At 44.1% G+C, this 14,304-nt stretch overlaps 1 protein-coding gene across 3 annotated transcripts in view; it reads right to left on the bottom strand.

Moving 5' to 3' along the window:
- Positions 1-14,304, bottom strand: part of Acsl6 (acyl-CoA synthetase long chain family member 6) — a 60,409-nt gene that overhangs the window by 12,983 nt on the left and 33,122 nt on the right. For 2 of the 3 annotated variants that reach the window (XM_020180527.2, XM_074057236.1), the window contains exons 11-17: positions 13,805-13,882; positions 12,219-12,353; positions 11,674-11,808; positions 10,611-10,706; positions 9,374-9,446; positions 3,223-3,311; positions 2,402-2,518 (exon numbers count right to left, since the gene is read on the bottom strand). In XM_020180527.2, the coding sequence (XP_020036116.1) occupies positions 2,402-2,518; positions 3,223-3,311; positions 9,374-9,446; positions 10,611-10,706; positions 11,674-11,808; positions 12,219-12,353; positions 13,805-13,882 (723 nt within the window). Of the gene's footprint in view, positions 1-2,401; positions 2,519-3,222; positions 3,312-9,373; positions 9,447-10,610; positions 10,707-11,673; positions 11,809-12,218; positions 12,354-13,669; positions 13,748-13,804; positions 13,883-14,304 lie in introns of all 3 variants that reach the window. The other variant, XM_074057235.1, reaches the window with a different exon arrangement.

Genomic DNA, 14,304 nt, shown 5'->3' with positions numbered 1-14,304 from the left:
ACCACCAAAGTCTGTCTCAGCCAGGAGCCCCAAACCTGGCTTTGCTGTTTAACTTTCCTGGGGTCTCTAGCAGTCAGGCCATCCATTCTCACTCGCAAATCCACCTCTCACACACCTCCTCCTTCCATCAAAACTACATCCTGAGCAGACTCCTGCATACACTGTGTCCCCACTCCATCTGTTTGATCCACCAAAGCCAGAGTAATCTCTCCAGAAGAAAAAACAAGCAAGCCCTGCTCTGCTCAAAACCTAAGGGCGACATTAGGCATCTTCCCTGCACTAGCTTCTTTGGACTTCATGGAATCGCATGATCTGGGTGTTATCCCATTTCACCAATGAGGAGCAGATAGGTTAGCTAACTCTCCCAAAGCCATAGAGCTAGGAAATGGGGTAATTGGGATTTGAATCTAGGTTTCTGAAGATTATGCCCTTCCTTGATTTATCTAATACTACAAAATAATTTTTAAAAACACAAATATCTTTGGGCAGGGTGGTACTGGGGCTTGAACTCAGGGCCTTGTGTTTGCAAGGCAAGCACTCCACCACTTGAACCATAATCCTAGTCCAGAAAGCACAAGTATCTTTATAGATAATTGCTACCTAAATTTCAAGAAGAAATTGTTCAAACTTTGCACATACTCTTCCAGAAAACAGGGAAGAGAAAGCACCCACTCACCAACTCTTTCAATAAGTTAATACCAAAATATATTAGAGTTGTATATAAAAGGAAAATTGTAGATTCATCTCAATTATGACTATAAATGGAAAGGCCAAACACAATTTTTAGAAAAACGATATGAAAAAAAAATCTCATGATGGCTCAGATGAACTTTTCTGCCAGGAATACGATTTTCCTTACATGAGAAATAGAGAGAGAATAAACATTTATTCCAAAAGTTGTAATGCGATTTTAATTAAAATTCAACAGTCATTTAAAAATGAGAGTAACTTTATAAACGGACTCCATAGGCTGTCTGCCACTCTCTGTGGCTCTGTGCCCAAGCATGACACCAGCTGCTTCTCGCAATACACAGCAGAGCAGGTATTTCATTCAAGTTCAGAGCATCAGCAGTAGATTAGGGTTTTATGGACTCTGAGCTTTTGCCATTTTGAGGGCCTTCTTTAAGAAAAATAATACAAAATGAAGTGTAGGGCCTTGGAAAGAGTTGATGCAAGTGAGGGTCCCTGAAGCCCAAGCTTTCTTAGCTGATGGGACCATTGTCCCTCTGCAGGTGTCCAGGACCTGCTGGTCTCTCTGGCCTCTCTCTCTGCACTGTGAGCCTGTAGTTGGAACAGCTTGCCTTATACCCCTAGTATCTCTACTCAGCATGTGTTATGTATTTCCCTGGCCTAACTGTCCTTCCCACTCTCTCCTGTCCTCTTGGAACATGGCTTGTCCTGACACTTGGCTCTGGGATGCCTCTCCCCAGGTGGGTGTCTCCCTATCCCCCTCAGGCTCATACCCGTTACATTGGGTGAGAAATTGTCAAAAGATGCATGCCCTCCCGAGCAGAGTCCCTGACCCAGGGCACACACTGAGGACACATGTCCTTCCCTGCCACAAACATTAAGGTTTTGGGAAGGGAGGCACACAGATGTAAGCAGGGGCGAATTGGCTTGCCAGCCCACAGAGCCCCTGGGAGGGTCCTACATCATTCATGCATCTAATAACTCAATGCTTCATATCCAACCAAGACGTAGCAATGCCCTAGAGACACAGAAGAGGTTCTCTGGAGGCAGGGTCTCTCCATGGCAGCGACAGAGCCTTCTTCTGGTCAAAGCATTCATCAAGTGTCTCCTACATACGAGGCACTGTGCTAGACAGGCATAACGTCACTTATTCCTCAGGACAGTAACTGCAGAGGCAAGCCATGTGATTGTCCCCATTTTAAAAATGAGAGAATGAAGTAAATTAGTTTGGGCTAAAAGTTGGGAGCCACAGCCAAAATGCTCTGAAGGTTTTGCATCAGTGTAGAACCCAAGGGAGAGAGAGGTTTTGCTCAAGGTAACAAGGTAACAAGGGCACAGGTGAAAGTGACTGAAGCATCCTCTGCCCAGATCAAGCTCTTCCCTCTCAACTGGGGGCCAGCGTTCATGCCTGTCTCAGATTGCCCGGAGACATGGTCCTGCTTTTATTCCACTATTAGACTCCACACACTAGCAGGTCTCTTTATGGAAACCATGAAGGCTAGAGAGTTGGTCTCCCAGCTTCACCCTGTTGCACAGGCCTCATTCCCTTCATCAGGAGGAAGGCAAGAGGATGCTCTAGAGGGCCAGTCCCCAGGGGTGCTCCCGAGTGCATGCTCCTCAGGACAAATGTGGAAAAGACCCCCTCAGTGAACTATCTCATACACCTCCCCTTACCTACCTCCCAAACACTCAAGCTTCTCAGCCTACTTACCGGGAGCCATTTTCCAATGTCTCCAGTGTGAAGCCAGCCGTCGCTATCCAGAGCCTCCTTTGTCCTGTCCTCATCTTTTAGGTAGCCTTTGAACACATTTGGTCCTCTCACACATATCTGAGGGGAAAAAACACCAGGGTCTCAGGCGCAGCATAAGGGTGGCTGCCAGGCACAGCCCTGAGAGGCTGTCACCATGCAAGTAGAGAATAAGGTACACTATCCATCAGGAAGCCACTGTGGATACTGTGGTGATGACAATATACACCTGGCTCTGCCTTCTGAACCCATCTTCTGCCTTCTCGGAAGCAATGTCTCCCCCTTTCCTCCCTGCCCTAGCCAGTCTTCCTCCTTTGCCATCTGTTCTTCCTCAGAAGGCCCCAGCGCTGGCCACACACTGCTTTGTGATACTCAGTGGCATCTCATTGCAGGTAGTGATGGCTTCTTGAGGCCCTGGCTTTGTTACCAGGCAGTTGGCTTCCTCACCGCTGTCAAGGGACAAGTCAGCTCAAGCCATCCTATCTGGTCTATGTGTTCATGGCCATAGTTCTTCTGGGACAGATTACACATCAGCAGGCCATGCCACAGTTAGGAAAAAAATATAGATTTTTCTTGTTGTTGTTGTTTTAAGTTTGGAAACTCAAAATTTTGATTTAAATCCATTCAGACCCAGTATTGGAGGCTGGTTGAATGAAAGAAATCAGCGACTTAAAATGACTTTCTATACAAGGTGAAGGGAAAATCACTACCCTCCCACTGTGTTGGCTCATTCTCACTCACCACGTGGAGCACCCATAGACACTAATGGCGAGATCCTTGCTTACCTCCCCCTCTCCTTTGCAGGTCCAGTAGTTCAGCTCCTCCACGTCCACAAGCTTGATATGATTGCAGGGCAGAGGAGCCCCCACGTGCCCTAAGCACCAGAGCAAGACGGCGTTTGTCAGTCTTGGAATCTGTTTTCACACTGAAGAGCTCCCTGTCCCATAAAACTCCCAAGTGGATCAAAGTAGGGAATTATGGACAAAAGGCAGCACAACTTTACACAGGCAGATGCTGATGATCAAGCAAAGTTCAATCTCTGCTGGCCTTTGTTTTATATTTGATTTTTTTGGGCAGTACTGGAGTTTGAACTCAGGGCATTATGCCTTATGCTTATATGGGGGCAGGCACTTCAGCCAAGTCCCCAGTTCTTTTTTGTTTCAGTTACTTTTCTAATAAGGCCTTGCATTTTTATCCAGGGCTGGCCTTGGGCTCAATCATCCTAACTACACCTCTCACATAGCTGGGATTACAGGCATAAACCACCAGGTCCAGTTTGTTGGATGAAACAGAGTATCATTTTTTGCCTGGGCTGGCCTCAAACCGTGGTCCTCTGGATCTTTGCCTCCCAAGTAGCTGGGGATACAGGAGTGAGCCACTGTACCTAGCTATATTTGATTCTTAAAAGAGCAAGACAGGTTCTTTGAAAAAATAAACAAGATCGATAGACCCCTGGCAAACCTGACTAAAATGAGGAGAGAAAAAACCCAAATTAGTAGAATTAGGAATGCAAAAGGGGAGATAACAACAAACACCATGGAAGTCCAGGAAATCATCAGAGACTACTTTGAGAACCTATATTCAAATAAATTTGAAAATCTAAAAGAAATGGACAGATTTCTAGATACATATGATCATCCAAAACTGAACCAAGAGGAAATTAATCACCTGAATAGACCTATAACACAAAATGAAATTGAAGCCGCAATCAAGAGTCTCCCCAAAAAGAAAAGTCCAGGACCTGATGGATTCTCTGCTGAATTCTATCAGACCTTTAAAGAAGAACTGATACCAACCCTCCTTAAACTGTTCCATGAAATAGAAAGGGAAGGAAAACTGCCAAACACATTTTATGAAGCCAGTATTACACTTATCCCAAAACCAGGCAAAGACACCTCCAAAAAGGAGAACTATAGGCCAATCTCCTTAATGAACATTGATGCAAAAATCCTCAACAAAATAATGGCAAATCAAATTCAGCAACACATCAAAAAGATTATTCACCACGACCAGGAAGGCTTCATCCCAGGGATGCAGGGGTGGTTCAACATATGAAAATCAATAAACGTAATAAACCACATTAACAGAAGCAAAGACAAAAACCACTTGATCATCTCAATAGATGCAGAAAAAGCCTTTGATAAGATCCAACATCATTTCATGATAAAAGCTCTAAGAAAACTAGGAATAGAAGGAAAGTTCCTCAACATTATAAAAGCTATATATGACAAACCTACAGCCAGCATTATACTTAACGGAGAAAAACTAAAACCATTCCCTCTAAAATCAGGAACCAGACAAGGATGCCCACTATCTCCACTCCTATTCAACATAGTACTGGAATTCCTAGCCAGAGCAATTAGGCAAGAAGAAGGAATAAAAGGAATACAAATAGGTAAAGAAACTGTCAAAATATCCCTATTTGCAGACGACATGATCCTATACCTTAAAGACCCAAAAAACTCTACTCAGAAGCTTCTAGACATCATCAATAGCTATAGCAAGGTAGCAGGATATAAAATCAACATAGAAAAATCATTACCATTTCTATACACTAACAATGAGCAAACGGAAAAAGAATGTATGAAAACAATTCCATTTACAATAGCCTCAAACAAAATCAAATACCTAGGTGTAAACCTAACAAAAGATGTGAAAGACCTCTACAAGGAAAACTATACACTTCTGAAGAAAGAGATTGAGGAAGACTATAGAAAGTGGAGAGATCTCCCATGCTCATGGATTGGTAGAATCAACATAGTAAAAATGTCGATACTCCCCAAAGTAATCTACATGTTTAATGCAATTCCCATCAAAATTCCAATGACATTCATTAAAGAGATTGAAAAATCTACTGTGAAATTTATATGGAAACACAAGAGGCCACGAATAGCCAAGGCAATACTCAGTCAAAAGAACAATGCAGGAGGTATCACAATACCTGACTTCAAACTATATTACAAAGCAATAACAATAAAAACAGCATGGTACTGGCACAAAAACAGACATGAAGACCAGTGGAACAGAATAGAGGATCCAGATATGAAGCCACACAACTATGAGCAACTTATCTTTGACAAAGGAGCTAAAAATATACGATGAAGAAATAGCCTCTTCAACAAAAACTGCTGGGAAAACTGGTTAGCAGTCTGCAAAAAACTGAAACTAGATCCATGTATATCACCCTATACCAAGATTAACTCAAAATGGATCAAGGATCTTAATATCAGACCCCAAACTCTTAAGTTGATACAAGAAAGAGTAGGAAATACTCTGGAGTTAGTAGGTATAGGTAAGAACTTTCTCAATTGGAACCCCAGCAGCACAGCAACTAAGAGATAGCATAGATAAATGGGACCTCATAAAACTAAAAAGCTTCTGTTCATCAAAAGAAATGGTCTCTAAACTGAAGAGAACACCCACAGAGTGGGAGAAAATATTTGCCAATTATACATCAGACAAAGGACTGATAACCAGAATATACAAGGAACTTAAAAAACTAAATTCTCCCAAAACTAATGAACCAATAAAGAAATGGGCATGTGAACTAAACAGAACTTTCTCAAAAGAAGAAATTCAAATGGCCAGAAAACACATGAAAAAATGCTCACCATCTCTAGCAATAAAGGAAATGCAAATTAAAACCACACTAAGATTCCACCTCACCCCTGTTAGAATAGCCATCATCAGCAACACCACCAACAACAGGTGTTGGCGAGGATGCGGGGAAAAAGGAACCCTCTTACACTGTTGGTGGGAATGTAGACTAGTACAACCACTCTGGAAAAAAATTTGGAGGCTACTTAAAAAGCTGGACATCGATCTACCATTTGATCCAGCAATACCACTCTTGGGGATATACCCAAAAGACTGTTACTCCAGAGGCACCTGCACACCCATGTTTATTGCGGCACTATCACAATAGCCAAGTTATGGAAACAGCCAAGATGCCCCAGCACAGACGAATGGATTAAGAAAATGTGGTATCTATACACAATGGAATTCTATGCAGCCATGAAGAAGAACGAAATGTTATCATTCGCTGGTAAATGGATGGAATTGGAGAACATCATTCTGAGTGAGGTTAGCCTGGCCCAAAAGACCAAAAATCGTATGTTCTCCCTCATATGTGGACATTAGATCAAGGGCAAACACAACAAGGGGATTGGACTATGAGCACATGATAAAAGCGAGAGCACACAAGGGAGGGGTGAGGATAGGAAAGACACCTAAAAAACTAGCTAGCATTTGTTGCCCTTAATGCAGAGAAACTAAAGCAGATACCTTAAAGCAACTGAGGCCAATAGGAAAAGGGGAACAGGTACTAGAGAAAAGGTTAGATCAAAAAGAATTAACCTAGAAGGTAACACCCATGCACAGGAAATCAATGTGAGTCAATGCTCTGTATAGCTATCCTTATCTCAACCAGCAAAACCCCTTGTTCCTTCCTATTATTGCTTATACTCTCTCTACAACAAAATTAGAGATAAGGGAAAAATAGTTTCTGCTGGGTATTGAGGGGGGGAGCGGAAGGGGGTGGAGTGGGTGGTAAGGGAGGGGGTGGGGGCAGGGGGGAGAAATGAACCAAGCCTTGTATGCACATATGAATAATAAAAGAAAAATGAAAAAAAAAAAAAAAAAGAGCAAGACAGGCATATCTGGCCCAGCACCAATCTGCAAGGAGCCTTGGGTGACATAGAGTCTTACACCATGGTCAGGATTTTTTACTATAGTCCCTGCATTAAGACATTTTCTGCATTGCTAACAATCTTGGTTTGGGGATCATAAAAATATAACCATCATTGATTTTCTTTTCGTCACCAGACCGTTGATTAATGTACATGGGAATGATGTAGAGATCCTGTTGGGTTGTAGGTTCTGACTCTGGGAGTGGGATGAGGCACTAGATTCTACATTCCTCATTGGTACCAGGGAAATGTTAATGCTGCTTGCTGATCTATACACTACACTCTGAGCTATGAAGGAAGAGAAAGTCAGGGTGGGGCAACTTCACCCCCCAAAATAAGACTCTACATTTTGTTGGTCTTATGTACTCCAACCACAAAATTATGTGTAAATCATTTTCTACTCATTGTGGTTATGATCTAACTCACTGGCAAGTTGAAAGACTTTTAACCAAGCACTGGCCAAAGTCCTGAAGAAGTCAGCTAAATATATGAAAAACAAGGCTATGACACTTTGGTTTTTCTTTTCAAAGAGCAGCTGCCAAATCTTTTACAATACTTACAAAGATATCAATCCTCCCATGCCCAATAGTCTTCTAAGTTTTTAGGATAAGGATGAATTAAAAATTCAACAATTTTACATGGAAAATGTAGAGAATAATATATGAGGGAAGAACGAAAGTGTCCAAAAAGAGGAGATAACTGGGAATAACTTGCCAATGTGATGGGAGCAATAAGAAAAAATTAATGTGCCAGGACCTCCAAAGATGGCTCCTGAAGGACAGGAGACAGAGTGATCAAAGAATGTGTGTACAAAACAGGCTGAAGTACAGTGAGATAGTACTCACAATGTTCCACACTTGGCTTGGCCAAAGGTGGTTTCACTTTAGACTCCACCTACCATGTTTCTACTGACTAGCTCAAGGTGCTTTAAAAATAGTTTTGCATTCATGAGCATATTTTTCTGCATGTACATGAACTCAAGTTTTCCCATGAATCATTGAGCAAACTTGCACAAAGAGTGGTCCCAGGAGCACAGAGGAAGTTGGTATCTTAAAGGATTCTTTTGCTGAGGATTTTACAGTTTGTCTCTGTTCTAAATCTAGTGAGGGATCATTTAAACCTGCATCCCCCTGCATGAAGGATGCATCTCCTCACAGTGATGGCATGGATGGGAGCTGCTGCTTTCTGAAGTTGCCACTCCTTCCTTAGATATTCATATCACAAGAGACTCCATTGTTCCCAAAGGGCCTGTAAAATGGCCCTTTAAGATAACAGTGCTCTAGCTGGGCATGCTAGTGCCTGTAATCACAGCTACTTGGGAGGTAGAGGCAAGAAGATCAAGAGTTTAAAGCCAGCCCAGGGAAAAGTTATTGAGAACCTATCTCAAAACCAAAATACAAAACAAGAAGGGTTGAGGGTGTGGTTTAAGTGGTAGCCCACCACATGTAAGGTTTAATCTCCAGTACTGCCAGAAAAAGAAAAAAAAAAAAGATCACTATGAACCTCTCTCTCTTTACAAGTCAAATCTGATTGGCAGCCTGCTTTTCTCAGTATAAAAAAAAATAGTCCTAAAACACCAGCAAGACTGTAAGCAAGACTGCAAGCAAGACTGCATGATATCCAAAATCTATAAAACTCAACAGTCTTGTACCACCTGGAGTTTTATCTTGTGATCTATTTTTTTGGTATAACTTCTATTTATCTATAAAAGGGATAGGAAAATACAAAAATATAGGAAAGAACAAAATTTGTAACAAATTACAACCCCGGCCAAACAAGTAGATCATTGCTATAATCCCAGCTACTTGGGAGGCAGAGATCAGAAGGATCAAGATTCAAGGCCAACCTTGGCAAAAAATGAGTGCAACCTAAGCTCAATAAAAAAGCTGGGCATGGTGGCTGATATCTGCAATCCCTACATGGGAAGTGTAAGTAGAAGGACCGTGGTCTAGTGGGCCTGGGCAAATAAACATGAGACCCTACCTGAGGAATAACAAAAGCAGAATGGTCTGGGGATGTGGCTAAATTCATAGAGTGCTGCCTAGCCAGTGTGAAGCCCTGAGTTCAACCATCAATACTGCTAAAGTAGTACAACCCAGACATAACCACCATTAATGGTTTTCTTCTGTTTCTTTTGCTTTTTGTTCAAGTGCCCATGTGAATTCGTTTTCCAGGTGGGAGTTTCAGAGCCAGCTATTCTGACTTAGAGTGGCTTATGAGCCATTCCCATACCTGCGGCCCATCCTACCTGAGGTCCAGTCCCCAGGCGTCGTGAAGGTACATCCAGCTGTGCACTCGGTTTGGCCATAACCTTCATACACCTTCAAGCAAAACACAAAGACCATACTGTGGGTGCTTACGCTCCCAGAGCTGACTGGCTGTCCCTTTCAGCTAACTTCCCCTTGACCATCTGGTGGGTGAGGCGCTCTAGAGGTAGCTAACTGCAGGTGACATAGCCACAGTTGCTAGAAAGAAGTGCTGTTCTTGACACAGACAGTTAGTAGATAAGGTTATGTAGTTTGGGATAAAGATTTCTGACCTATTTTTTAACCACTGGCTCTAGTTTTCATTTGAATAATATGTATGAAAGACAAGCATTTTTTAAAGATGGGACATTGTGGTACATGACTGTAATCTCAGCACTTGGAAGGCTGAGGAGGGAAGGATCAAGAGTTGAGGCCAGTCTGAACTAAATAGTTGAGACCCTGTCTCAAAAAACCAAGGACTGGGGATGTCACTCAGTGGTAATGTGCTTGTCTGGCATATGCAAGGCCTTGGGTCTGAAAAAAATAGATAAGCATTTCAAAACCTGCTCTGTATTTACTTTTGTCTTTGTAAGATGTTCCCCTCCACAGCCCCTCTTGTTTGCATGAATACACCATATGTGAGAGTGTCTTCATTCAGAACTGATCAGGCTGGTCAGTGTGTAACAGAGGATAGTAAAGATGCTCATGACTTCTAAACCCTGAATAACTGTGAAATAGACATGTTTGCCACACCATACCACATATCCTGCCTATGCAGGAACTTAATCCATATTAATCAGATAGATAAGCAAAGGAATGAATTTTTTAGAGATAACAAAACCTGCTGAATCAAATAACCATCCACAAATAGGCTCTCCCTTCCCCCTGTGCTCCTTTTCTGATTTGGAGGGTTTTGCAGGCTGGAGAATGCAGAGATACAGGGCAGAGGTGGTACAGGTCCTCCAGCACATGGAGGGTATATAGAGTTTATGTGATTCCTTTGCCCTGTGCTAAAAACTTTCAAGGGCCTAGGTAAAGGAAATCCCAGAGTCAATACACCTGGGCTTCCCAGAATGTAGCAAGGCCATCCTGGCTTTCAATGGCTCTGGATTCTTTTCATCCTTGGAAGGAGATTTTATTCCCCAGGATCTTTCTCTGTACAGGAGAGGGTATAGTATAGTATTTCTCCTACCTAACATACATCCCATTGCCCCCAAGGAAGGCCATGCATGACAATACCTGGCATCCCAGAGCTGCCCTGAGGAATCCCAGGACTGTTGGTGATGCAGGGGCCGCTCCAGTAACAATCATCCGCACTCGCCCTCCAAGACTGCCCTGTGGGAGAGAGAAGAATCTGACAAGGCTTGTGATGCCTGAGACGGTCCTCACCCAAAGTCAACATTCAACATTCACACCCTACCTTGACGCTAGGGCTAGGATCAGACAGAAGGCCATCTTCCAAATGGCAAACTGTGTCAGCCTCCTCTCTTGTGCCTTTTGAGATCAGTGCCATTAGTCTGTATGGTATTCTATAATTATGGTTCTCCCTCCCTAAACTATACAGCTGCTCCCTCCCATCATTCACAACCATCCAAAAACAATTACTTAGGGCAATTTCATCCAACTTCCATTTTAATGGCATTGCCTTTTTTTCATGTAGAAATCAATACCATGCTTTATTTGCTAGCCACTGCAGAGGACAAAGGATACTTGAAACACTTTGTTTCTGTAAGCTGAGCCAAGGGTCTTTAAATATTAATTTTCACAGCTAAAAACAGAGTAGCAAGAAAATTAGTAATGCTACTAATTAATTCCAGATTCCTTGGGCAATGAAGGAATCTTGAAGACTTTTGTGGAGATACAGAAATGAGTAATTCCACTTTGGCTTGCTGTGGGAGAGGCAGAAGGGACAGGAAAAAAGAAACGAAAAGAATATTCCTGGCCATCGGGTTAGAACCTACTGCTCTGGGAAAGCCACTGTTACAGGAAAGACAAGACGATCTTCAGAACCCAGGAGCATCTCAGGGAAGCACTGACCCAACCACCCAAGGGCAAAGCTACCCTGGTGCCTGTGGAGGTCAAGGGACCTACTTTCCAGGGGTCCTTCTAGCTAGCTGCATTTTGGCAAATATAGCACACATCCAAAACTTAAAAAATTTCAGTGGTAGATTAAACTTTGATTTACTGAGCAAATGAATAATGAGTTCACAAGATATCAGGCCACTGGGATGAACTTTATTTCCCCCAGAGGGCACCTGCGGGACACAGGTGTCACCCTGTCAGCACTTGCTCACTTTCTTACCTGAATCTTATTAAAGAAGAGTTCATCCCAGATACTGTTATTCCTGATGATTCCACTCCGGACCTCAGCTTGCTTGCGCTTTGCTGCAAATTCCAGGAGCCAGCGCTTTATTGGAGTGTCTGCCTGGCAGAAGATCTGAGGAACACAAGTTTGAAACAGCTGTTAGGGCCTCAATGTCTCACTTCTAGACATAGTCTCCAAGGAGAAGGCCCAGAAGAGGAAGGGAAGCCATGCTCCATTGTACCCATGGAAGAGTGATATCAGGTTGAACTTTAACACACTGGGGCAAAGTCCAGGCACATTGCAGAGATGGAAGTTCCTTATAAAAAAAAAAAAAAAAGTCTCCCAACCAGGGTTTTGGAGAATATGAAGAAAACAGGAGAAAAGAGTGAGAATCAGAGAATACAAGAGAAGAGGCAACTTTCTGGACCTGAGCTGGAGGCATGGAAAGCCCACTTGGGGCTCCAGATTCTGTCCAAATAAGCAAGTATACAGCCCTCAGCCTAGTCAGAGACCCACCCCTGAGGTAGGGGGTAGGAGCTCACCTTATCATACATCCGGTTCAGCAGTCTTGGGACCACGGGGAAGATGGTAGGTCGCAGAGCCTTCATGTCATCTGAGAGGAGGCGGATGTCCCCCTGGAAGAAGCCAACTCGCCCTCCATGGCAGTAGACAACAGACTGGAGGGAGAGGACAGGAAGGTAGGAATTCCTTAGGCTGGTTACTCCTGACTGCAGTCCAGAGCTGTCCAAAGTTCTGCCTTCCATAACCCTCAACCCAGCTATGGCTGCTGCACAAAGACATGAAGAATGCGGAGTGACCTCCCCACAAACCTTTGTACTAAGTCCCACTCAGGCAAAGGAAGGAGAAGCAGGAGACAGAGTGGAGTTCTGAGCTTTTGGGAGATGCCTAAGTACGCATTCTCACTGGTGCTTAACCCTCATACCCCACTCCCAAACTGGACTTGGGCCTCCTTGGGAACTCAGGTCTCTGCAATGTATTTTACTCGGGTCTGTCCAGGTCCTAGATAGTCTGTGGGACATCTCTGCAACTATGGAAGGATGGGCTGTCCCCATGGGCACTGGAATTATTGCTGAAGCTGGCTGTGGGTGGTGACTCATAGGAGACCAAAGGGGAGTCGGGGGCTGGTGGAGTGGCTCAAGTGGTAGAGTGCCTGCCTAGCAAGCATGAAGCCCTGAGGTCAAACCCCAGTACCACCAAAAAAAAAAGGGGGACTCAGGTGGATTCCTATAGGACTAGAAGCACACCAGGGGCCTTATATGTGCTTCTTTCTTTAACCCTCATAGCAACCCTATTAGGAAGGTAGTATTCCTAACATCCCTTTACAGGTGAGGGTTGCAAAACTCAAGAGAGGTAAAATGACTTGCCAAGAGTCACAAAACTAGTTGAGAGTAACTGCTGGCATTCTAATCCAGGCCTGGAAAGCATGCCCTGTTATACCACATCTCCCCTAAGGAAAAATGGGAAAGGCTTAAAAGATGCAGTTTATTCACAGTTTAGTTTCTCAAATGACACACACATGGAGAATTTTTTGTCCCTAGATAGGATTCCTCCCTTCACTCTCTCTTTACTCCCACAAGGCCTGTCTCAGGGCCAATTTAATATCAGTCCCCATTGGCAGTCTGTAGAGTCATGATGCTACAGCCTTATTCTCTCTTTTAGGAATTTGTAAGTTATGAGAATCATACTACAGAAGCCCAACACTAAAACACTTCTGCCAAGTTGCAATACTCTTAAAGCAAGTGATACCAGCTGGGGTCTCACCCAGTTGAGCAAGACAGGGCTGGCCTGGGGTCTTCCCTAGAGCAATGCTCCCAGGAGGGCCAGGTGGAATGGCCAGGTCCTTCTGAGGACACCTTTTGAGGACAGGGCATTTTGGCTCTACTTCATACCACCAGTGATGAGAGACACTGCTAGGTTGCTAGGGCTGTGGATTTTAGGCACCGAATGTGCCTCCCTGATGCCAGGGCCTTACCTGCACCATTCGCTCAAACATGTGTGCTAAAGGCAAATAGGAAAAGTGCACATCCGCACAAGCGGGAGCCCACTGACTCTGCAAGAAAACACAAGGAGCCCAGGCAAGTCCCAGTCAGCCAGGTGGGCGGCTTACCTGGATCACTCTCTCAAACATGTGAGCCAAAGGCAGGAAGGAGACGAGCACATCGTCCTGTCTCGGAAAGATCACTTTCTGCAGGTGATGGGCATGGGAGACAGAAAGGAAAGAAACACTGACAGGAAGACACCGAGAGAGTCATAAAACAATAAAGAGAAAATGGTCTTGGAGGGGTGAACAGGAAGAGGGGGGAGGGAAACGAAGGGCTGGGACAGAGAGAGAGGTGAGATGAGAGAAAAAAATGAGAGCAAGAGAGAGGGAGAGGGAGGAAAGGTGCAGGAAGAAGGTGGGCAGCATAGGAAGCGGAGTGTTAGGTCGCAGCGCCAGTGGGTCTGGGTTATCTGCAGAAGCAAAGAGCCACATGAAGCACACATAAACCAGCAGAGCCAGGCTCCGCAGGGAAGTCTCTCGGCAGGGCCTGCACCTGGCTTGCAGTCATTCGGCACCAGCCTGGCTCTCTCCCCTTCCTCCCCACGTTAGTAGGTTGGATCGGCCCT

This window comes from Castor canadensis, chromosome 16 (assembly GCF_047511655.1).
Source record: "Castor canadensis chromosome 16, mCasCan1.hap1v2, whole genome shotgun sequence".
In the NCBI taxonomy this organism is placed as follows: domain Eukaryota; kingdom Metazoa; phylum Chordata; class Mammalia; order Rodentia; family Castoridae; genus Castor; species Castor canadensis.
The sequence above is the reverse complement of the archived record's forward strand: the minus strand, read 5'-3'. Positions and strand labels throughout refer to the sequence as shown.